This window comes from Hypanus sabinus, chromosome 9 (assembly GCF_030144855.1).
Source record: "Hypanus sabinus isolate sHypSab1 chromosome 9, sHypSab1.hap1, whole genome shotgun sequence".
NCBI classification, from domain to species: Eukaryota; Metazoa; Chordata; class Chondrichthyes; order Myliobatiformes; family Dasyatidae; genus Hypanus; species Hypanus sabinus.
Genome location: NC_082714.1, coordinates 69,683,206 through 69,709,391, shown reverse-complemented (window position 1 = coordinate 69,709,391; position 26,186 = coordinate 69,683,206). Strand labels below are relative to the sequence as shown.

General features: G+C 42.9%; 1 protein-coding gene across 1 annotated transcript; it reads right to left on the bottom strand.

The window, feature by feature from the left end:
* Positions 1-5,644: 5,644 nt before the first annotated feature.
* On the bottom strand, positions 5,645-18,676 carry LOC132398851 (testis-expressed protein 47-like). Its single transcript, XM_059978687.1, has 3 exons — positions 18,582-18,676; positions 14,397-14,556; positions 5,645-5,710 (listed from the first exon to the last, which is right to left on the bottom strand). The coding sequence occupies exons 1-3, from the start codon at positions 18,660-18,662 to the stop codon at positions 5,667-5,669; spliced, it is 285 nt and encodes a 94-aa protein (XP_059834670.1). The 5' UTR covers positions 18,663-18,676; the 3' UTR covers positions 5,645-5,666.
* Between the last annotated feature and the right edge of the window lie 7,510 nt (positions 18,677-26,186).

The following is a 26,186-nucleotide window of genomic DNA, read 5'->3' as shown; positions in this document are numbered from 1 at the left end:
TAACCTTCAACCCAACGTCTTTTTTTCGGAGTTCAAAATGTTTTTGTTGCATGCAGAAATGTAATTTCGTTTTCTCTGCAGGAGTTCATCAATTTCATAAATGCAACACATTATAGTTTGTTTATACATAGCATAAAGGCAAAAAAAACCCGTTGTATGCAGTGATATTTCATTTTGTGGCTCCCAGTGTTTTCTTTTCTGTGGGAAATGGGTCCATATTGGCTCTTTCAGTGGTAAACGTTGCCGACCCCTGACCTAGGCTGTCATCTGTAGTGCCAGTTACGTTCCTGACTCAGGTCCAGCCCCAGCACTTGCAGCAACTTCCTCTTCTTATGTTTCTGTTTTATGTCTTGCCCTTGAGTCTGAATCATATCACAGCACAACCATGTAATTAGAAGTAGATGAAGGACTATCATCCTTAACCATGTTCCACCATTAAACAAGGATCTTAACCACCCAGCACTGTTCCACTTTTGAACAAAGTCCTTTGTCCCCAGCACCGTTCCAACATTGAACAAGGGTGTGTTTCTCAGACAGATGATATGGACAGTGTGGGATGTGATACTGATAGAGTGTATTCGTCATATAGATGCTACTGGGCTTCTCAGAGAGATGACACTAACAATGTAGCTTCCTCAGAGAGAAGATACTAATGGAGTGGGTTCCTGGGATGATACTGATAGTCTGGGTTCAATAGATAGATGATACTGACAGTCTGGGGTCCTCAGATAGTTGATACTGATAACGTGGGTTCCTCAGATACAATGTTCTGATGGTGTGGGTTCCTCTGATAGCTGATACTGATAGAGTGTGTTTATCAAATCGATGATACTACTAACAGTGTGTCCCTCAGAGAGATAATACTTACAGACTCTGTTTGTCAGATAGATGATACTGATAGAGTGGGTTTCTGAGAGAGATGATAGTGACAGTGTGGGTTCCTCGGAGAAGTGATACAGACAAAGTGGGTTTCTCAGATAGGTAATACTGATAGATGGTGTTCCTCAGAGAGATGATACTGACAGTGTGTGTTTCTCAAATAGATGATAATGATAGACTGTGTTCCTTAGAGACATGTTACAGACAGTGTGGGTTTCTCAGAGAGATGATACTGATAGTGTGGGTGCTTGGGCTAGATGATACTGAGAGTGTGAGTTTCACAGATAGATGATACTGATAGAGTGGGTTTCTGAGAGAGATGATAGTGACAGTGTGGGTTCCTCGGAGAAGTGATACAGACAAAGTGGGCTTCTCAGATAGGTAATACTGATAGATGGTGTTCCTCAGAGAGATGATACTGACAGTGTGTGTTTCTCAAATAGATGATAATGATAGACTGTGTTCCTTAGAGACATGTTACAGACAGTGTGGGTTTCTCAGAGAGATGATACTGATAGTGTGGGTGCTTGGGCTAGATGATACTGAGAGTGTGAGTTTCACAAATAGATGATACTGATAGAGTAGGTTCCTCAGAGCAATGATACTGATAGAGTGGGTAACTCAGATGATACTGACAGTGTGGGTTCCTGGGATAGCTGATACTGATAGAGCGGGCTTCTCAGAGAGATGATACTGATAGCGTGGGTTCCTTAGATAGATGGCACTGATAGTCTAGGTTCCTCAGATGGGTGATACTGACTGTGGATTTCTCAGATGGATGATACTGACAGTGTGCGTTCCTCAGAGAGATGACATTGATAGAGTGGGTTCCTCAGAGAGATGATACAGTGTAGATTCCTGGGATAGATGATTCTGATAGTGTGGGTTCCTCAGATAGATGACACTGATCCTGTTTGTTGCTGGAATACATGATACTGACAGTGTGAATTCCTCTGATTGATGATACTGATAGTGTGGGTTCCTGGAATAGCTGATACGGATGATGTGGGTTCCTCACAGAGATGATACTGTTAGAACGGGTACCTCAGATCGATTATACTGATAGAGTGTGTTTGTCAGGTAGATGATACTGTCAGTGTGGGTTCCCGAGGTAGATGATACAATATGTGTTTCACAGATAGATGATACTATAGAGTGGGTTTCTCAGATAGAAGATACTGATAGTGCAGGTTTCTCAGATAGAGTGGGCTTCTCAGAGCGGTGATAGTGATAGAGTGGGGAACTCAGATAGATGATACTGACACCGTGGTTTCTGGGGATAGATGATACTGACAGTGTGGATTCCTGGGATAGATTATTCTTGACGGTGTGGGTTCTTGGGATATATGATACTGATAGAGTGGGTTCCTCTGATAGATGATACTGATAGAGTGGGTTTCTCAAATAGCTGATACTGATAGATTAATTTCCTGAGATAGATGTTACTGATAGAGTGTCAGATAGATGATACTGTTAGAGTGGCTTCTCAGAGAGATGATACTGACAGTGTGGGTTCCTGGGTTAAATGATACAATATATGTTTCCCTACTCTTATCTGTGCCATTGGTCCCCACGTGGGCCACAACATCTGGCTGCTCACCCTCTCCTGAGAATACCGAGAACTTGATCCGAGATATCGTGTACCGTGGCACCAGGGAGGCAACAGACCATCTGGGATTCTTGATCTCTTTCACAAAACCTCTTATCTGTCGTCCTAACTATTGAATCCCCTATCACTACTGCTCTCCTCTTTTCCCTCCTTCCTTTCTGAGCTGAGGGTCCAGTCTCAGTGCCAGAGACTTGACCACCACAACTTGTCCCTGGTAGGTCGTCCCCACCAACAGTATCTAACACGGTATACTTATTGTTGATGGGAACGGCCACAGGTGTGCTCTGCTCTTTCTGTCTATTCCCCTTCCCTCTCCTGACAGTCACCCAGTTACCTGTCTCCTGACTTTTAGGGGTGACTGTCCCCCTGAAATTCTGATCTATTGTCATGTGAAAGATTTCTGCTGAGTGCATTTGTGTAGTTACCTCGGAAGTGGGCAGTGGTAAACGTGACAAACCATCTGCGTGGCTGTGTTGCTCGGTCCCCTTGTGTTCAATGTCATACCTGTGACCTAAGAAAAGAGACCATCACTGCAGCCTTTGTGCTGTCATCACTGGAACACCTTTCCTTGGGTTGAAGATTGACACGAGAGGCTGAATGTCAGTCAACAGGGTAAACTTTTGACCATACAGGTAGTGACTGAATTTCTTGACTCCCCACACTCTGTCAATCTGTGAGTAGTTGCATTCAGCTGAAGTTAGTGTTCTTGAGGCAAAGGCTATTGGTCTTTCTTGAGCCATCAGGAAACTTGTGTGATAACACAGCTCCTATCCTATGGGGTGAGGCATCACAAGCCAGTCGGATTGGTAAGGAGGGGTCAAAGTGTGTGAGCACCCCTTCTGAAGTTATGAGTCTTAGTTTCTTGAAATGCTTTCTCACAGCTCTCAGTCCACTTTCATTGTGTCACTGTCTGTAATAGTGCATTTAATGGGTGTAGGACTGTGGATAGGTTAGGCAATAACTTGTTGTAATAGTTCACTAGTCCAAGATATGCTCTCAGCTGAGACACATTTTCAGATGGTGGTGCCTTAAGCACCACTTCTGTCTTGTCTTGAGACATGTGTAAGCCATCCTTGTTGATCACATGCCCACAGTATGAGCATTCCTTTTTGAAAAGCTCACATTTCTGTTCATTAGCTCTGAGCCCATGTTCTCGTAACCTGATGAGCACTTGTTCAAGGTTAGAAAAATGTTCGTCCTCATCTTTGCTTGTGACAGTGATGTCATCCAGGTAACACTGAGTTCCTGGAATCCCCTGCAGGACCTGGTCCATTGCCCTTTGCCAGATTGCAGGTGATCATTTGTGCAATTCAGCACAATATTCAAAAATGCTTTCATTTTTGCTCTGATTCCGATTGTAAAATTTAAACCTTTCAGTAACGACCAGTGGATTGGGATTTAAGTGCTGTTGGAGGGTGTATACTATTTGCTTGAACATTTTGTCGGCTGGCTTTTCAGGGGTTGACAAGCTCAGTAGCAGGCCATATGTTTTCGTGCCCATAACGCTGAGTAATATGTGTGCTTTCTTTTCATCATTAACACTGTTAGCCTCACAATATAACTCCACTCTTTCTATGTAAGTCACCCAGTCTTTAATGCCGCTAACAAATACTGTAATAGTTCCAATTAACGCCATCCTTGTTGTGTTCATTTATCCTTGTTGTGTAAGTTTAACCCCAGTCCCTTGTTTTTGACTCGCATGACTGCATTATTTTGCTAGCATCGCGAGTGTACTCTGGCTAGATGCGTATGTTGCTCCTCTTTTTTTAATCTCCCTCCTGAGGCAGGCAGACCATCAGCCCTGGGGTTCAGTGCCGGCTGTGGTCTCGACTGGACGCGCTGCAGCTCCAACTGTGTCTTTCAGTCTCCCAATGTTCCCAACTCTGGCTGAACTCCCGCTTCTTTTCAGATTCATGGCCTCACTCTACCTCTTCTGAGTGCCATTAGCAATTAAAACAGCGTTCCAATACGATGCAGGTTCACTAACCTCGTCGCCAATTTGTTGTGTATGTGGCCGGTTATGCAACAAAACTATAAATAAAAACACTAGAGACTGGAGCTAAGTTTTATGCTTCTTTACTGGCAGAATCCGAACTGAACACACATCAATACACACATCAGATCAATACACGCCCAATAGTGCATGCTCAATAATGTGTTACTACGATATAATACAGTCCCATATTATACTGTAGGCTATTTGGTACATACAGTAAAATCACCCAGTACACCAAGTGTAGTCTCACGTATGTTTTATATAGGAACAGTACGATTCTTTTGTACTGAATACAATGACTAATGAATCAAATATATCATATGCCTTCCTTACTACCCCAACTACTTGCATAGACACTTTCAGTAAGTACAGAAATATCCACAGATTGTAAAGCAAAACTACTAAGAGGCTTTGACAGTGCAAGTGCTTAGAATTTGCTTTTTGTCTTGCGAATGCAGAATAAAGGAGGGAGGGTTTCCTACGAACAGTGGATCTTTGTAATCCTCGGTGTGGCTGGATTGCGAATGCTAATCGGATATTCAAGGAAAAGACTGGTAAATTTTGGGAAGAAAATCATCGGCTGTGGCACGAGGGTCATACCATGATGCAGCTAGTAGAGCTCCTGTCTTGCAGCTCCAGGACCCAGGTTCAGTCTCTGGTGCTGTCTGTGTGGAGTTTACGTGTTCTCACTTTGATCACAAAGGTTTCTTTCCACATCCCAAAGACATGCATACAGCTGGGTTAATTAAATGCTGTAAATTGTCCCAGTTGTGTAGATTTATAACAGAACCTGGGGAAGTTGATGGGAATGTTGGGAGATTAAAATGGATTAGGGTAGGATTTCTGTAAAGTTGATGGTCAGCATGGATTCAGTGGGCTGAAGGGCCTGTTTGCATGATGTATCTTTCTATGACTGGTTTAGCCAGGTGCAAAGTACTGAATAGAAGATACTTACTGTTCTTAGGTGCTAAAGTGAAATAAACAATTTCCCTTCCAACAGTGTTGTAGACGTGGCCAATTCAACTCTTCAATTCAAATCAATTCACTTAGATCACATAAATTTTTATTTTTTAATAATCTGAGAAATTTAAGAAAAAATCAAGTAGTACTTCACGGTTTCATTTCACGTGATGCAGTGAGAATACCACGTCTCTACTGTGGTAGAGATCAAAAATGAATTTCTTAACTGCTAAGAAACAGATGGCGAGGAGTTGGCCAAAGAAGTTCTGCAAATTAAAAAAAAAACAATTAGCAAAGCTGACATTGTCAATCAAATCTATTGGAACAGAATGACAGGAGATCTGCACATGGGATATGATTGATTCCTTAAGACCATAAGACATAGGAGCAGAACTAGGCTATTCAGCCCATTAAGTCCCCTCTGCCATTTCATCATGGCTGATCCAGGATCCCATTCAACCCCATACACCTGCCCTTTCACTATCCCTTGATGCCGTGACCACTTGATCAACTTCCACTTTGAATATACCAACGGATTTGGCCTCCATCACAGTCCGTGGCAGAGCATTCCATAGACTCACCACTCTCCGGCTAAAAAAATTCCTCCTTACCTCTGCTCTAAAAGGTCACCCCTCGATTTTGAGGCTGTGCCCTCTAGTTCTAGATACCCCCACCAAAGGAAACACCCTCTCCGCGTCCACCTTATCTAGTCCTTTCAACATTCAGTATGTTTCAATGAGATAACAGCCATAGATCATTTGGATGGCCAGGGTGGAAATGGCTAATACCAGGCAGCATCATTTGGAGAAGAACATAGGGGGGGTGTCAGAGGTAGGTTTCTCACACAGTGTGGTGCGTGTGTGGAACATCCTGCCAGGGGTGGTGGTAGAGGTAGGTATAAGAAACTAGAAAAATGAAGGGCAGTGTAGGAGGAGAGGTTAGATTGTTCTTATGGTAGGTTAAAAGGTCAGTACAACATTGTAGGCCAAAGGACCTGTACTGTGCAGTAGTGTTCTGTGAAAGGTTAGATTGAGAAGCAGGACCTTCAACATAATGATATTTGGATTACTGCTGGTGCCACATGCAAGCCAAATAGGAAATAGAAAGATGTAACAGGTGAACGTGTAGCTGAGGAATTGGTGCAGGAGGCACAGAGTTTCAGGTTCTGGGATTAGGGGAACCTCTCCTGGAACAGTGATGACCTGTAGAAGAAGGACAGGTTGCACGTTAACTGGAAGGGAACCAACACCCTGGATGGATTGTTCACTCGTGCTACTTGGGCAAGGTTTTAAACTAGTTTTTTGGGGTGGTGGTGGTGGGTGGCGGGGGGGAAACCAGAGAACCAGGTCAGAAAGCAGAGGAACTAAAAGCAAGATAAATGCCACGTCTAGTAAGAACAAGTAACAAAGTAATAGACATAATGGGGCAGACATTTGAAGTAAGTGTATTTTAGTGCTAGAAATATTGCGGGTAAGGATGACCTTATGGGCATTACAGACACTTGATTGAGGGAAGGAAAGGAACAATGTTTAAAGTTCCATATTTACGATATTTAGGAAAGCAAAAGGAGGTAAAATAGGGGTAGGAGTTATACTATTAATCAGGGACAAAATCACAGGTGCACTCAGAGAGGACATAGTGAAGGGCTCATTCACTGAGACTATATGGGAAAACTCAAAAATAGGAAAAATACAATCACTCTGAAGGGATTATACTACAGACCACACAAGAACTACCAGCACATTGAGGTACAGCTATACAGGTAGATAAGGCCAGAAGACCATAAGACATAGGAGCAGAATTAGGCCATTCAGCCCATCAAGTTTGCTCTACTATTCCATCATGGCTGATCACAGATCCCACTCAACCCCCTGTCTTCTCACCATATGCTTTGATGTGTTGACCAATCAGGAAATGATCAACTTCTGCCTTAAGTATACCCATGGACTTGGCCTCTACACCAGTCCGTGGTAGAGCATTCCACACAGATTCACCACCCTCTTGCTAAAAACATTCCTCCTTACTTCTGTTCTAAAAGGTCACCCCTCAGTTTTAAGGCTGTGTCCTCCAGTTCTTGATACCCCCATCATAAGAAATGTCCTCTCCACATCCACCTTATCTGGTCCTTTCAACATTTAAAAAACACAAAAAACACTGGCAGAACTCAGCAGGCCAGACAGCATCTATGGGAGGAGGTAGTGACGACATCATCACTACTTCCTCCCATAATTGCTGTCTGGCCTGCTGAGTTCTGCCAGCATTTTGTGTTTTTTATTTATTTCCAGCATCTGCAGATTTACTTGTGTTGCCTTTCAACATTTGGTAGGTTTCGATGAGATCTCGCTACATTCTTCTAAATTCCAGTGAGTACAGGCCCAAAGTTGCCAAACGCTCCTCATTTGTTAATCACTTCATTCCCGGAGTCATCCTCTTGAACATCCTCTGAACTCTCCAAAGACAACACATTCTTTCTGAGATATGGGGCCCAAAACTGTTGACAATTCTCTAGGTGTGGTCTGACTAGTGTCTTATAAAGCCTCAGCATTATCTTCTTGCTTTTATATTCTCTCTCCCTTAAAACAAATGCCAGCATTGCATTTGCCTCCTTTACCACAAACTCAACCTGTAAATTAACCTTCTGGGAATATTGCACAAGGACTCCTAAGTCCCTCTGCACCTCTGATGTATGAATTTTCTCCCCATTTAGATAATAGTCCACACTGTTGTTCCTTTTACCAAAAATGTATACATTTCCCAATACTGTATTCCATCTGCCACTTTCTTGCCCATTCTTCCAACTTGTCTAAGCCCTGCTGCAATCATGTTGCTTCCTCAGCACTACCTACCCCTCCAGCCATATTCATATCATCTGCAAACTTTGCCACAAAGCCATCAATTCCATTATCTAAATCATTGACAAACACAGTAAAATGTAGCGGTCCCAATACTGACCCCTGAGGAACACCACTAGTCACTGGCAGCCAACCAGAAAAGGCCCCGTTTATTCCCTCTCGCTGCCTCTTGTCTGTCAGCCATTTTTCTATCCATGTCAGTATTTTTCCTGTAACACCATAGGATTTTATCTTGTTAAACAACCTCATGTCTGGCACCTTATCAAATGCCTTCTGAAAATCCAAGTAAATGACATCCACTGCCTTTCCTTTGTCCACCCTGCTTGTTACTTCCTTGAGGAACTCTAATAGAATTGTCAGGCAGCATTTCTCTTAACAGAAATCATGCTGATTTTGACCTATGGGAAGTCAAAGCTGATGTAAAAGCAAAAAGAGAGGGTATACAACAAAGCAAAAATTAGAAGCTTGGGAAGCTTTTAAAAAACCTACAGAAAGCAACTAAAAGAATCATTAGGAGGAAAAAGTTGAAATATGAAAACAAGCTAACAAACAATATCAAAGTTGATAGTAAAAGCTTTTTCAAGTATAAAAAATAAAAGAGAGATGAGGGTAGATATAGGATCACTAGAAAATGAGGCCAGAGAAATAATAACAAGTGACAAGGAGATGGCAAATAAACAAAATGAGTATCTTGCATCTGTCTTCACTGTGGAAGACACTAGCAGTGTGCCAGATGTTGAAGGGTGTGAAAGAAGAGAAGTGAGTACAGTTACTTTTGCAAGTTCAAAAAGCTGAAAGACCCAAGGGTACATAAATCACCCAGGCCAGATGAACTGCACTCCAGGGTTCTGAAAGAGGTAGTGATAGAGATTGTGCAGACATTTGTAATGATTTTTCAAAAATCATTGTACTCAAGGTTCAAAAAGAGGTAGCTGATGAGTTTGTGGAGGCATTTGTAATTATTCCTCAAGAATCACTAGATTCTGGAATGGTTCTGGAGGAGTGGAAAATTGCAATGTCACTTCACTCTTTAAGAAAGGAAGAAGGCAGCAGGGAGGAAACTATAGACCATTTAGCCTGGCCTCAATGGTTGGGAAGATGTTGGAGTCAATTGTTAAGGATGAGGTGATGGAGTACTTGGTGATACAGGACAAGATAGAATAAAGTCAGCATGATTTTCTTCAGAGGAAATCTTGCCTGACAAACCTGTTTGTCTCTTTGAGGAGATTACATGTAGGATGGATAAAGGGGATGTAGTGGATGTTGTATATCTGGAATTTTAGAAGGCTTTTGACTAGGTACCACACATGAGACTGCTTACCAAGTTAAAAGCCTATGGTATGACAGAAAAGTTATTAGTAAAGTTAGGGCATCGGCTGATTGGTAGGAGGCAGCAAGTGGAAATAAAAGGATCGTTTCTCTGGTTGACTGCCAGTGACTGTGGTGTTCCACAGGGTTCGGTGTTGAGACTGCTTCTTTTTATGCTGTATATTCCAAAAATCTGACATGCAAAGGGACTTGGAAGTCCTTGTGCAGGACACCCTAAAGGTTAACTTGCAGGTAGAGTTGGTGGTGAGGAAAGCAAGAAGTCTAGAATACAAGAGCAGGGATGTGATGCTGAGGCTTTATAAGGCACTGGTGAAGCTGCAACTTGAGTATTGTGAAGAGTTTTGCACTGTTCCTAAGAATAAATGTGCTGACATTGGAGAGGGTTCAGAGGAGGTTCACAAGGATGCTTTCGAGATTGAAAGGATTATCATACGAGGAATTTTTGATAGCTCTGGGTCTGTACTCGCTGGAATTTAGAAGGATGATGGGGGATCTCATTGAAACCTTTTGAATATTGAAAGGCCTAGACAGAGTAGATGTGAAGAGGATGTTTCTCATGGTGGGGGGTTCTAGTTCAAGAGGGAACAGCCTCAGGATAGAGATGTGTCCATTTAAAACAGAGATGTGGAGGGATTTCTTTAGCCAGAGGGTGGTGAATTTGTGGAATTTATTACCACAGGCAGCTGTGGAAGCCAGATCATTGGGTGTATTTAAGGCAGAGTTTGATCATATTAAGTTTGTCCCAGAATTCTAAGTCATTCTATACAACAAAAATCTGACATGCAAAGGGACTTGGAATAGCCCAAAAGAATAGGTAGGGAGTGGGTAGGGAGTGGGTAGGGTTAGGACGCATAATATGTGGATGAGGTCCTAAGTAAGTATTTTGTGTCAATATTTACCAAGGAGAAGAACATGGAGGATAAGGAGGTGAGTGTGGATCATGCTAATAGTGTATTTTGAGATAAAGGAGGATGTAGTGTAGGGTTTCTTAGAGAATATTAGGATGGGTAAGTCCCGGGGTTGTTAGAATTAAAAGAGAAAGGAGATTAGATTGATAGAGCCATGACCAATATCTTCAAGTCCTCTCTAGTACAGGTGCAAGAAGCTAATTCAAGAAGGGAAACAAGGATAATCCTGGGAACTATGACTGTTGAAGTTATTGGAGAGAATTCTTAGGGATTGGATTCATGAGCTTTTAGAAAGCCATGGCTTGGTCAGCTTGGTTTTGTACAAAGCATAGTGTGTCTTATTAACTTGATTGAGGTTTTGAGGAGATAACAAACGTTATTGATGAAGGTAGATTTTATTAAGGTATTTGGCAAGTTCCCTCATGGAATGCTCATCCAAAAGACTAAGATACATGGGAGCCAGAGTGAATTGGCAGCTTGGATTCAGAATGAACTTGCCTAAAAAAGATAGAGGTAGTGGTTGATGGAACCTATAGGACTTATTATAGATGGAGGTAAGTGATTAGTGGTGTTCCAAAGGATCCATAGGTGTTCCATAGGGATCCATACTGGTTCCTCTGCTATTTATGATGTACATAAATGATATGGATAAAACATTGGTGTTTGTGTTAGTAAATGATACAAAGATTTGTGCTGTTGTAGATAGCATAGAAGCCTGGCAAAGCATACTGTGTGCTACAGATCAGTTGAAGATCAGGGCAGGGAAATACCAGATGGAGTTCAACCCAGACATGTGTGAAGTGTTGCACACAGGGAGATGAAATGTAAGTATAAAGTAAGCCATCAATGGCTAAACCCTTAACTGTGTTGTTGAGCAGAGGGGTCTTGGGTTCCAAGCCCATAGTTCCCTGGTAGGGTCATAAGGGAAGCATATGGCTTGCTTGTCTTTATTAGTCAAGGAACTGCATTCAAGAGCCGTGATGTAATGTTACAGCTATATAAGACCTTGGTCAGACCCCACTTAGAGAACTGTGTTTTGTTCTGGTCTCCTCACTACAGAAAGGATGTGGATACTATAGAGAGAGTGCAGAGGAGATTTACAAGGATGTTGCCCATATTGGAGGGAATAGATTGATTGAACTTGGCCTTTTCTCCTTGGAGCAACAGAGGATGAAAGTTGACCTAATAAAGGTGTATAAAATGATGAGAGGCATTGACTGTGTGGACAGCCAGAGGCTTTTTCTCAGGGGTGAAATGGCTAACATGAGGAGGCATAGTTTAAAGGTACTTGGAAGCAGGTACGGAGTGGATGTCAGGGGTAAATTTTTCACACATTGTATGGGGGTGCATGGAATGCACTGCTGGTGACGGTGGTGGAAGCAGATACAATAGGGTCTTTTAAGGGACTCTTAGATAGTTACATGGAGCTTGGAAAATAGAGGGCTATTTCTAGGCAGGGAAATTCTAGGCAGTTTTTAGAGTAGGTTACATGGTCAGCACAACATTGTGGGCTGAAGGGCCTGTAGATTTCTATGTTCAATGTTCTATGGTCTTTGGTCAAAAGAGAGTCAGTGAATGTTATTTACTTGGATTTTCAGAAAGCATTTGATAAGGTGCCACACATGAGGCTTTTTAACAAGATAAAATCCAATGGTATTACAGGAAAGATACTGACATTAATAGAGGAATGGCAGAGAGGCAGGAGACAGTGACTGGGAATAAAGGGTGTCTTTTCTGGTTGGCTGCCAGTGAGTAGTAGTGTTTTTCAGTGGTCAATACTGCTACTTTTTACATTATTTGTCAATAATTTAGAAAGTGGAATTGATGGCTTTGTGGCAAAGGTTGTGGATGATATGAAGATAGATGGAGGAGTAGGTAGTGCTGAGGAAGTAACGTGATTGCAGCAGGGCTTAGACAAATTGGAAGAATGGGCAAAAAAGTGGCAGATGGAATACAGTGTTGGGAAATGTATGATAATGCATTTTGGTAAAAGGAACAATAGTGTGGATTATTATCTAAATGGGGAGAAAATTCATACATCAGAGGTGCAGAGGGACTTAGGAGTCCTTGTGCAATATTCCCAGAAGGTTAACTTACAGGTTGAGTTTGTGGTAAAGGAGGCAAATGCAATGTTGGCATTTGTTTTAAGGGAAATAGAATATAAAAGCAAGGGGATAATGCTGAGGCTTTATAACACACTAGTCAGGCCGCACTTGGAATATTGTCAACAGTTTTGAGCCCCTTATCTCAGAAAGGATGTACTGTCATTGGAGAGAGTCCAGAGGATGTTCACAATCTATTACATTGATGAAAGTAATAGATATAGATATAGTAATAGATTTCAGCAAGGCATTTGATAAGGTACTCCAAGTAAGGAGGCATGAGATACAAGGGGACCTTGCTTTGTGGATCCAGAATTGGCTTGCTCACAGAAGGCAAAGAGTGGCTGTAGACAGGTTGTATTCTGCATGGAGATTTGTAACCAGTGGTGTGCCTCAGGGATCTGTTCATGATTTTTATAAATGAACTGGATGAGGAAGTGGAGGGATGAGTTAGTAAATTTGCTAATGACACAAAGGTTGGGGATGTTGTGAATAGTGTGGAGGGCTGTCAGAGGTTACAAGATATTGATGGGATGCAAAACAAAGCTGAGAAGTTTAAGAGCCGAGAGGTAATGTTAGAGCTATATAGGACTCTGGTCAGACCCATTTGGAGTACTGTGCTCAGTTCTGCTCACCTCACTACAGGAAAGATGTGGAAACTATAGAAAGGGTGCAGAGTAGATTTATCTGGATTGGAGAGCATACCTTATGAGAATAGGTTGAGTGAACTTGGCCTTTTCTTCTTGGAGTGGCAGAGGATGAGAGGTGACCTGATAAAGGTGTATAAGATGATGAGAGGCATTGATCGTTTGGATAGTCCGAGGTTTTTTCCTAGGGCTGAAATGGCTAACATGAGAGGGCACTTTAGAGGTACTAGGAAGTAGCTACAGAGGAGATGTCAGGGGTACATTTTTTATGCAGAGAGTGGTGAGTGCATGGAATGGGCTGCCAGTGATGGTGTTAGATGCAGACACAATAGGGTCTTTTAAGAGACTCCTGGATAGGTACATGGAGCTTAGAAAAATAGAAAGCTGTGGGTAACCCTAGGTAATTTCTAAAGTAAGTACGTGTTCAGCACAGCATTGTGGGCCAAATTGTAGGTTTTCTATGTTTCTGTATTTAAAGTGGAAATTGATTGTATCCTGATTTTTCAAGGCATCAAAGGATATGGTGAGAAGGCAGGTGTATGGGGTTGAGCAGGATCCAGGATCAGACATGATGAAATGGCGGAGTGGACTCAATGTGCCGAATGGCCTAATTCTGCTCCTATATCTTTTGGTCTTTGAAGTTACTGTAGGAGGAGTATTCTGTGTGGGATTTGGAAAGGCCATGTAACAAACACACAGAAGGCCCATGTCAGCAGCATACCACCTCTCTAACTGTTCATGCCTCATCAGCATGCACTTGTTTCTAATGTGGACATCTGTGATTCGACATTGAGCATATCAAACACCTCAGAACTCACAGACCTGGAGGGGAAGTAGGTCAACATTGATCTTGGGGCTCTGACTAATAAGGACACTTCATTCAATACTGCATTGTGTGTCTATTAATTTGGACCGTCTGTCCATGACTTCTAATGAGGCTTTGCTGTCTTGATCCTTTATCTTTTTTGTACTGGTAACTTTTGATCAAATAATCCTCTCCTCTCCTTCCCCAGTTCTAAATGTACTTTCCTACAATGTCTTTTGTCCCTTGCATTCATTGATAGCAGAGCTGTATCGTTCATAGTTCACAGCTACGGCCAATGTCAACTCATACCTGAGTCTAGGATAACATGTATAAATTTGTCATAATATTCGAGGAAACCCTGCGGGGTCATGAGCTTGGAGCTGCTGCACAGATACTTGATGGTGTTCTCCTTGATGATTAGGTGCCGGACTTCATCTGACACAGAGAGGTTTGGTTTCGTCATGGACTTCTGTACAAAGGAGCAGAGAACAACCATTGTTAACTGCTTGATGGCTTTTTATATAAATTTTAAGGAACACGACAAGTAAATTGTTATCTGATTTGAAAGGACATAAATAGAAACAGAAAGGGAAAAGCACTTTCTCTCAGAGAGTTATGAGTCTTTGGAGCCCTAGTTCCCAGAGAGCTGTAGAGGAGGTTCCTTGAATATACCCAGGCAAAGATCGACAGGAAATTGAACAACCAGGGAGTGAAGAGGTTTGGGGAGGGGGTGGGGAGGACAAGACTGGACCAGATATAACCTCATTGAATAGTGGAGCAGAGCCAATGGAAGATCCCATGTGCTGGGCTTTCTTGACTTCCTTCCCCCACACCCCACACCACCTTCCCCTCCAACAACACCTTCCCCTAATCCTTTTTGGACCTTGAATGTGTCTGGATGTTGGATCTCTGTTTATTTTCCGATCCTCAGAGTTTTTCCAGGAGCCAAAAATGGCGAGCAGTTGTAATTCTAATGATAGTTCATTTTAGAGTACAACCAAAAATATAAATACTGAGCAAACAATATAAAGAGCTGAAAAACAGTGCTGAGGTCAATGAGCAGCCAAAAATGCAAAGACCAAAGATGGTGCCTCTGAAAACTCCATCACTTTCATTGATAAGTTAAGGAAAATTCCAGATTAGCAAATTCAGTGCTTTGTCCTTCATTGCATTGTATTTACCTTGAATGAAATCCATTTTTTACAGTTCTAAACAGTCACCAGATCTGTTGCTACCTCTGTAGGGTAATGCCTGGTAACTATTGTCCACACTGGTTATTATCATGATTCCTAGGATAGGCTATGTTCCATCAACCAGCTAAATAAAAACACCCTGTTGTTAGACAATCTGGACACTCTAGTTGTAGCCTGTCTGAATGAGGACCTATTCATAGTCTGAGCCACTGTTTAGGACTTCACCATTTAAGCCTTGGACTCTCAGACCAGCCAAGGTCATTTCTGGTATCATGATGGTAGTTTCATCAGACAGGGGGATGGCTGTAAGTCCAGGCCATTGAAATCAGATTCTCCTGCTTCTCTCCTCTAGTGACATACCTAGTCTTAGTGGTGCAGCTGACAGAGCTGTTACTCACTGCTCCACAGACATGGTTCAATCCTGACCACGGTCTATGTGGAGAAGGTTAGTTGGTTGCTATAATTTACCTGGAGTGGGAATTGCTGAGTGGTGTGGTATTTGAAACAAAGAGGTGGTGATGTGACTATGGAGAGAACAAAATGGGATTAATATAAATGGGAGCTCAATGGACAGCAGGGGCTTGGTGCACATTGCACTGGCTTGTCTTCTCAAGGCAAACACGAGGAAATCTGCAGATGCTGGAAATTCAAGCTACACACACAAAATGCTGATGGAATGCAGCAGGTTCAGGCCAAGACCCTTCGTCAGGACTAACTGAAAGGAAAGATAGTAAGAGATTTGAAAATAGGAGGGGGAGGGGAAAATGCAAAATGATAGGAGAAGACCGGAGGGGATGGAGTGAAGCTGAGAGCCGGAAAAGTGATTGGCAAAAGGGATACAGAGCTAGAGAAGGGAAAGGATCATGGGACGGGAGGCCTAGGGAGAAAGAAAGGGGTAGGGGAGCACCAGAGGGAGATGGAGAACAGGCAGAGTGATGGGCAGAAAGAGAGAAAAAAAAGGGGGGGAAGCTAAATATATCAGGGATGAGGTAAGAAGGGGAGGAGGGGTATTAACAGAAGTTAGAGAAGTCAATGTTCATGCCATCAGGTTGGAGGCTACCCAGCCGGTATATAAGGTGTTGTTCCTCCACCCTGAGTCTGGCTTCATCTTGACAGTAGATAGACATATTAGAAAGAAATTTGTCTTCTCAAATTCATTAAGTTTTACTTCATTGTAAAATGATTCTCACTCCTGGACAACCAACCTGGTTGGTTGTACAAGGCTTCTGCATCTCACACTGGGACTTTGATGTCCCTCATTGTGCACTCTTCCCTGGTCCCTCAGGAGCTGACTTGGGCAGGGAATCCTCACTGGATGACACCCATTTGTCATTGGTGATCAGGCTCTGTTCAGAACTGCCAGGTCCTGATCTAGTGCATGAACACAGTGTGGTGCCAAGTTTCGTGTGATTGCTCCTGATTTCATGAAATCTGCTGGGCACTAATACAGGACAAGAAACAGGAGTGGGAGTCTGCTGATGTCACTCTCCCACTCTGCATATGACATTCTGACTCTTTTTTCAATCAAATATCTACCAGACTCCACCTGACATATTTTCCTGTTCACCACTTGGCTGGAGTCACAGCCCTCAGACTGACAAAAAGGAAAATGATAAGCATCAATTAGACACCAAATTAGCAGAGACAGTTCAGCCGGACTCGATCCCTCCTGCATAGTGGTCTGTAACCCACCCAGAGTTCACAAATTCCACTTTGAAGGCTGCCGCACGATCCTGCTTGAAGTGCTCCCTAAGACACCAACCAACAGGAGAGTTAGCAGCAGATGTGAAGGAGATTTCTTTCCAAATGGGTGCAAAGGAATTAACCCAGGATAAACTAGGATGTAAATGGGTAGGGCAGCAGAGAAGTGAAGAGCTTCCAAAATGTGTCCCAGCATAGTTTTCTGGTGAAGTTGGTGAAGAAGCAGCTACTGCTGGACCTAGTGTCGCAGAGTGAGTACATAGAATTACAGATTTATACAGCACAGAAGCAGGTGAGTTAATAAATTTAATTCAATTTATTTGATAGCATGACCAAGAAAGTTGATGAGGGATGGGTAATAGACAAACTTTGCATGGCTTTCAGAAAAGCATTTCATAAGATTCCACATGGCCATTAAATACAAAATTGGCTGAAATAAAAAGCAGGAATAATGGAGGATATATGAGGTGTTGCTCCTCCAACCTGAGTTTGGCCTCATCATGGCAGTAGTAGCCATGTATGGACATATCCGAATGGGAATGTGAAGCAGAGTTGAAGTGGGTGGCAACCGGGAGATCCTGTCCGTTGTGGCGGATGGAGCGGAGGTGCTCGACGAAGCGGTCCCCCAATCTGCGTTGGGTCTCACCGATGTAGAGGAGGCCACACCGGGAGCACCGGATGCAATAGATTACCCCAACAGACTCACAATTGAAGTGTTGCCTCACCTGGAAGGATTGTTTGGGGCCCTTAATGGTGGTAAGAGAGGAGGTGTAGGGACAGATGTAGCATTTACGCTTGCAGAGATAAGTACCAGGTGGGAGATCTGTGGGGAGGGACGTGTGGACCAGGCAGTCATGGAGGGAACGATCCCTGTGAAAAGCAGAGAGGGAAAGATGTGCTTAGTGGTGGGGTCTTGTTGAAGGTGGCAGAAGTTGTGGAGGATAATATGCTGGATCTGGAGGCTGGTGGGGTGGTAGGTGAGGACAAGGGGAAAACAGTCCCTGTTGTGGTGACAGGAAGATGGGGTGAGAGCCGAAGTGCGGGAAATGGAGGAGATACTGTTATACACTGTGTCACTCAGTGGTGAATGACAGGGCACTGCTGTAAATGAATGGGGAGTAACAGTATCTGATGTCAGTGAATGTGAATGACAGTGTCCATTGTCAGTGAATGGGGAATGAAAATGGCCATTGTTAGTGAATGGGGATTGACTATGTCTCCTATCACTGAGTGGCGAATGACAGTCTCTGCTCTGAGTAAATGGGGAATGACAATGCCTGCTGTCTGCAAATAGGGGATGACAATGTACATTGTCAGTGAATGGGGAATGACAGTGCCCATTATCAATGAATGGGGAATGACAGTGCCCATTATCAATGAATGGGGAATGACAGTGTCCTTTATCAGTCAATGGGGAATGACAGTTTCTGCTGTTAGTGAATGGATAATAGCAGTGTCAGCTCTCAGTGACCTATGAATATAGTCCTTTCCCTTGTGTATTAAAGGTTTAAATGTGTTCTTACAGTGGTCCTACCTGTCATCTCACTTGAATTGGCCCATCCTTTGGATATTGAATCCAATGTGTTGTTAGGACACTGACCTTTGGATTTTGCAGGATGAAGTTTCCAAGCTTTAGCAGAAGTGCCAGGCACTCAGGGACCAGTTTCTCCACGGGTTCCATCTCTGAAGTGTCCATAATCAGTGTGACAGGCATGTTTATTGGTCTTTGCAGCCACTGGCGATACAAGCGGTCTGTTATATTGTGGGAGAGTACAAGGATCTTGATGTCTGATTGAGGCAGCCTACAGGTAGAAGAGAAGGAAGGCACTTCAGATGATCAACAATGATTGATATCTACTTTAGGCTGGAGGACCAAAGTAAACAATGCCCAAAGTTAGCCCACAGATCAGGTCATCCATCCACATTGCTTGGGGCAGGGGCAGGACTAAATGCATGTACCTATATGTGAGAGAGAGTGGAGTGCGTGTGTTTGACAGGGTTTGTTTGTGATTGAAGGCTGCATGTGCACACCTGAAATCCCATCCAAAGTAGATTGATGAGAGAATCTGTCTCCATCTGCACCATTTTTAAGACTATGAGACCATAAGATATCGGAACAGATTTTGGCCATTTAGCCCATCGAGTCTGCCCCACCATTTCATCATGACTGATCGAATTTTCCTCTCAGCGCCAATCTCCTGCTTTCTCTTCGTAATCATTCATGCCCTGATCAATCAAGAATCTATCAACCTTTGCCTTAAATATATATGTAAAGTCTTGGTTTCCACAGTTTCCTGCAGCAAAGAATTCCACAGTTTTACCACTCTCTGGCTAAAGAAATTCTTTTCCCTTCTCCAGCTTGTATCGCTTTTACCAATCACCTTTTCGGCTCTCAGCTTCACCCCCCCCCCCCACCCCCGGTCTTCTCCTATCATTTTGTACTTTCCCCTCCCCTTCCTACTTTAAAATCTCTTGCTAACTTTCCTTTCAGTTAGTCCTGACGAAGGGTCTCGGCCCGAAATGTCAACAGTGCTTCTCTCTATAGATGCTGCCTGGCCTGCTGCGTTCCACCAGCATTTTGTGTGTATTGCTTGAATTTCCAGCATCTGCAGATTTCCTTGTGTTTGCTTTTCGAAGGTGCAAGAGAGATATATTCCAAAAAAGAAGAAATTTTCGAATGGAAAAAGGATGCAACCGTGGCTGACAAGAGAAGTCAAAGCCAAAGTAAAAACAAAGGAAAGGGTATACGAACAAGCATAAATTAATGGAAGACAGAGGATTGGGAAGTTTTTAAAAGCTTACAAAAGGAAACTAAGAAGGTCATTAAGAGGGAAAAGATGAACTATGAAAGGAAGCTAGCAAATAATATCAAAGAGGATACTAAAAGCTTTTTCAAGTATATAAAGAGTAAAAGACAGGTGAGGGTAGATATAGGACTGATAGAAAATGATGCCGGAGAAATTGTAATGGGAGATAAGGAGATGGCAGAGGAACTGAACGAATATTTTGCATCAGTCTTCACTGAGGAAGACATCAGCAGTATACCAGACACTTAAGAGTGTCAGGGAAGAGAAGTGTGCGCAGTCACACTTAGGACAGAGAAAGTACTCAGGAAGCTGAATGATCTAAGGGTAGATAAATCTCCCAGACCAGATGGAATGCACCCTCGTGTTCTGAAGGAAATAGCCGTGGAGATTGCGGAGGCATTAGCAATGATCTTTCAAAAGTCAATAGATTCTGGCATGGTTCCAGAGGGCTGGAAGATTGCAAATTTAAGAAGGGGGCAAAGAAGCAAAAAGGAAATTATAGACCTGTTAGCTTGACATCGGTGGTTGGGAAGTTGTTGGAGTCGATTGTCAATGATGAGGTTACGGAGTACCTGGAGGCATATGACAAGATAGGCAGAACTCAGCATGGTTTCCTTAAAGGAAAGTCCTGCCTGACAAATCTATTGCAATTTTTTGAGGAAATTACAAGTAGGCTAGACAAGGGAGATGCAGTGGATGTTGTGTATTTGGATTTTCAGAAGGCCTTTGACAAAGTGCCACACATGAGGCTGCTAAACAAGATAAGAGCCCATGGAATTACGAGAAAGTTACATACGTGGATAAAGCATTGATTGGTTGGCAGGAAACAGAGAATGGGAATAAAGGGATCCTATTCTGGTTGGCTGCTGGTTACCAGTGGTTTTCCACGGGGGTCCATGTTGGGGCTGCTTCTTTTTACATTGAACACCAACAATTTGGATTATGGAATAGATGGCTTTGTGGCTAAGTTTGCTGATGATACAAAGATAGGTGGAGGGGCCAATAGTACTGCAGAAACAAAGAGTCTGCAGAGAGACTTGGATAGATTGGGAGAATGGGCAAAGAAGTGGCAAATGAAATACAATATTGGAAAGTGTACAGTCATGCACTTTAGTAGAAGAAATAAATGGGCAGACTAGTATTTAAGTGGGGAGAGAATTCAAAGTTCTGAGATGCAACAGGACTTGGAAGTCCTTGTGCAGGATACCCTTAAGGTTAACCTCCAGGTTGAGTCGGTGGTGAAGAAGGCGAATGCAATGTTGGCATTCATTTCTAGAGGAATAGAGTATAGGAGCACGGATGTGACATTAAGGCTCCATAAGGCACTGGTAAGACCTATCTTGGAGTACTGTGTGCAGTTTTGGGCTCCTTATTTAAGAAAGGATGTGCTGATGTTGGAGAGGGTTCAGAGAAGATTTACTAGAATGATTCTGGGAATGAGAGGGTTCACATATGAGGAATGTTTGACCGCTCTTGGACTGTACTCCTTGGAGTTTAGAAGAATGAGGGGGGAGCTCATAGAAACATTTTGAATGTTGAAAGGCATGGACGGAGTGGATGTGGCAGCTGTTTCCCATGGTGGGGGAGTCTAGTTCAAGAGGATATGACTTAAGGAATGCAGGACGCCCATTCAGAACAGAGATGCAAAAAAAAATTTTTAGCCAGAGGGTGGTGAATCTATTGAATTTGTTGCCACGGGTGGCAGTGGAGGCCAAGTCATTGGGTGTATTTAAGGCAGAGATTGATAGGTATCTGAGTAGCCAGGGCATCAAAGGTTATGGTGAGAAGGCAGGGGAGTGGGACTAAATGGGAGAATGGATCAGCTCATGATAAAATGGCGGAGCCCAATGGCCAACTTCTGCTCCTTTGTCTTATGGTCTAATATAGTATTAATGGTAAGACTCTTGGCAGTGTGGAGGATCAGAGGGATCTTAGGATCCAAGTCCATTAGGACACTCAAAGCTGCTGCACAGGTTGACTCTGGTTAAGAAGGCATTACAGTGCTTTGGCCTTCATCAATCGTGGGATTGAGTTTAGGAGCTGAGAGGTAATGTTGCAGCGATATAGGACCCTGGTCAGATCCCACTTGGAGTACCATGCTCAGTTCTGGTTGCCTCACAACAGGAAGGATGTGGAAACCACGGAAAGGGTTCAGAGGAGATTTACAAGGATGTTGCCTGGATTGGAGAGCATGCCTTATGAGAGGTGAGTTGAGTGAACTCGGCCTTTTCTCCTTGGAGTGGAAGAGGATGAGAGGTGACCTGATAGAGGTGCATAAGATGATGAGAGGCTTTGATTGTGTGGATAGTCAGAGGCTTTTTCCAGGGCTGAAATGGCTAGCATGAGAGGGCACAGTTTTAAGGTGCTTGGAAGTAGGCACAGAGGAGATGTGAGAGGTAAGTTTTTTTGTAGAGAGTGCATGGAATGGGCTGCCAGCAACGATGGTGGAGGCGGATACAATAGGATCTTTAAAGGACTCCTGAATAGGTACATGGAGCTTAGAAAAATAGAGGATTTTGGGTAACCCTAGGTAATTTTAAGGTAAGGACGTGTTTGGCACAGCTTTGTGGGCTGAAGGGCCTGTATTGTGCTGTAGGTTTTCTATGTTTCTATGTTCTAAAACTGCTCACAATACTCCAAGTGAGGCCTCACCAGTTCCTTATAAAGTTTCAACATTACAGCCTTGCTTTTATACTCTAGTCCTCTTGAAACAAATGCTAACATTGCATTTGCCTTCCTCACCACAGACTCTACCTGCAAATTAACCTTTAGGGAATCCTGCACAAAGACTCCGAAGTCCACTTGGACCTCAGATTTTTGTATTTTTTCTCCATTTAGAAAATAGTCAACCCTTTCATTTCTTATACCAAAGTGCATGACTATACACTTACGACTCTGCATTCCATCTGCCACTTCTTTGCCCATTCTTTTAACCTAAGTCCTTCTGCAGCCTCTCTATTTTCTCAAAACTACTTGCCTCTCCACCTGTCTTCATATCGTTTGCAAACTTTGCAAGAAAGCTATCATTTCCATCATCCAAATCACTGACATATATTGTAAAAGAATCAATCCCTGTGGAATACCACTAGTCAAAAGCTGCCAGTCAGAAAAGGCCACCTTTATTCCCACTCTACCTCCTGCCAATCAGCCACTGCTTTATCCATACTAGAATCTTTCCATGGGCTTGTAGTTTGTTAATCAATCACACGTGTAGCGCCTTGTCAAAGGCCTTCTGAAAATCCAAGTACGCATCAACCAATTCCCCTTTGTCTATCCTGCTTGTTATTTTTTCAAAGAATTTCAACAGATTTGTCAGGCAAGATTTTCCCTTGAGGAAACCATATGGACTACAGCCTATTTTATAATGTGCCTCCAAGTACCCTGAAAACACATCCTTAACAATTGACTCCAACATTTTCCCAACGACTGAGATGCGACTAACTGGCCTGTAATTTCTATTGCTCTGCCTCTCTCTCTTCTTGAAGAGTGGAGTGACATTTGCAATTTTGCAGTCTTCTGGAAACATTCCAAAATCCGGTGATTCTTGAAAGATCATTACTAATGCCTCCACAATCTCTTCAGCCACCTCTTTCAGATCCCTGGGGTGTGCACCATCTGGCCAAGGTGACTTATCTACCTTCAGATCTTTAATTTTCCGAAGATCCTACTCCCTCATAATGGTAACTTCACATACTTCATGCCCCCTGACACCAGTAACTTCCACCATACTGCTAGTGTCTTCCACAGTGAAGACTGATGCAAAATATTATTCATTTCATCCGCCATTTCCTTGTCACCCATTACTACCTCTCCAGCGTTGTTATCCAGCAGTCTGATACCCACTCTCACCTCTCTTTTGCACTTTATATATCTGAAAAAACTTTTAGTATCCTCTGTAATTTTATTAGCTAAGTTATTTTTGTATGTACTTTCTTAATAACTTTTTAGTTGCCTTCCCTTTGTATTTGAAAGCTTCCCAATCCTCCAACTTCCCACTAATCTTTTCTCTATTATATGCCCTCTCTTTGGCTTTTATGTTGGCTTTGACTTCTCTTGTTGGTCACAGTTGTGTCATCTTACCATTAGAATAGTTCTTCCATTTTGGGATATATACATCCTGTGCCTTCTGAATTTCTTCCAAAACTTCCAGCCATTGTTGCTCTACCGTCAACCCTAACAGTGTTCTTTTCCAATCAATCGTGGTCAGCTCCTCTCTCTCGCCTCTGTAATTCCCTTTACTCCACTGTAATACTAACACATCTGACTTTAGCTTATCCTTCTCAAATTTCAGGGTGAATTCTATGATATTATGATCCTTAAGGGTTCTTTTATCTTAAGCTTTCTAATCAATTCTAGTTCATTGCACAGCATCCAATCCAGAATAACTGATCCCTTAGTGGACTCAACCATGAGCTACTCTAAAATGCCATCTCATGGGCACTCTAAAAATTTCCCCTCCTGGAATCCAGCACCAACCTGATTTCCCAATCTACCTGCATATTGAAGTCCCCCATGACTATTGTAACATTGCCCTTCTGGCATCCATTTTATATCTCCCCTTGTAATTTGTACCACATCCTTACTACTATGTATGGATCTGTACATAATTCCTGTCAAGGTCTTTGTGCCCTCTCATTTCCTAAGCTCTATCCAAGAATGACTCAACACCTTCTGACCCTCTGTCACCTCTTTCTAATGGTTTGATTTCATTTTTACTAACAAAGCAACACCTACCTGCCTGTCCTTTTGATACAATTTGTATCATTGGACATTATGTTCCCAGCTATATTCATCTTTCAGCCATGATTCAGTGATGCCTACAACATCATAGATGCCAATCTATAACTGTGCTACAAGTTCATCTACCTTATTCTGTATATTGCGTGCTTTCAAATATAACACCTTCATTCCTGGATTCACCCTTTGCAATTTTGTCCGCCTTTTACATTGCAACTCATCCTGTTAACTACAATTTTGCCCTATCATCAGCCTCTCTTTGCTAGGAGTGTCACTACACATTGCCTCTGTTTGTAAACCAACTACCTAATCTTCAGCACTATTACTCCAGTTCCCATTCCCCTGCCATATTAATTTAAACCCACCTGAATAACTCTAGCCAACCTGCCTGCAAAGATGTTGAACCACCTCGGTTCAGGTTTAACCCGCCTCTTCTGCATAGGCCATACCCTTCCCTGAAGAGATCCCAATGATCCATAAATCTGAATCCTTGCCCACTTCACCAGTTCCTTAGCCATGCATTCACCTGTCAAATCATCCTATTCTTTCCCTCACTGGCACAGGGCATGGGCAGCAATCCAGAGATTGCTACTCGATCAGTCCTGTTTTTCAACTTTCTATCTAGCTCCCTAAGATCTCTCTTCAGGACCTCCTCACCTTGTCTACCTACGTCATTGGTACCAATATGTGCCAAGACTTCTGGCTACTCACCCTTACCCTTAAGAACAGCATGGACCCAATCTGAGGTGTCCCCGATCCTGGCACCAGGGAAGCAACATACCATCCCTGTGTCTCTATCATGCCCACAGAACTTTGTCTCTGTTCATCTGATTAAAGAATCTCCTATCAATGCTGCAGTTCTCTTCACCTCTCTACTGGAAGACCCGGTCACTGTGGCTTCCCCCTCCCCTCCCCCCGGCAGGTCGTCCCCTCAATAGTATCTGAAGTTGTATACTTATTATTGAGGGGAGCAGCCACAAGTGCACTCTGCACTGGCAGAGCATTTCCCCTCCACTTTTAGCCAGAAAGTTATTTTTTTCTAAAGTCGATCTATGCCTGTGATGTAATGCCTTGGAGGACATTCCCAAAATGACTGTGATAACCCCATTTGGCACCTTATAGTTTCTGCACATGCCACTTGGACTGAAAAATTCAGCACAATCTTTCCAATGACTGATAGACTCTGCAATAAAAGACTTACATTTTCTTTTTGTTTTCCTTGTTTGCAGTACATCCAAATCTGTCCATTTCTGCACACTTTTTCAACACTTCAGCCAACATGAGCTGATTATTAACCCTGCTAAGTGCCAATCTATGTTGTCCACCATTGACTTTCCCAGCCATTGTATCTCCACAGAAGGTGTGAAAGCCTTCCCATCAAAAGTAGCTGCTCTTATGGATTTCTCACTGCTCTGCGTTACTAAAAAACTACAGGAATGTCTATCACTGCTTCATTCCTCTGAACTTATGCATCCCCTGTAAGTGGGCTTTAAAGCAATACCCCAGTTGATCCCTGTCAGCGAACATGACCAGGGCATTTGATGATAACAAGCAAGCTCTTTCTAATGTGACCCTACTGGCACACCCCCTCCCAATGCACCTATAGCCATTACTACTGACACTTCAGACTGTGCTGTGGTGCATGAACAGCTGCTTGGAGA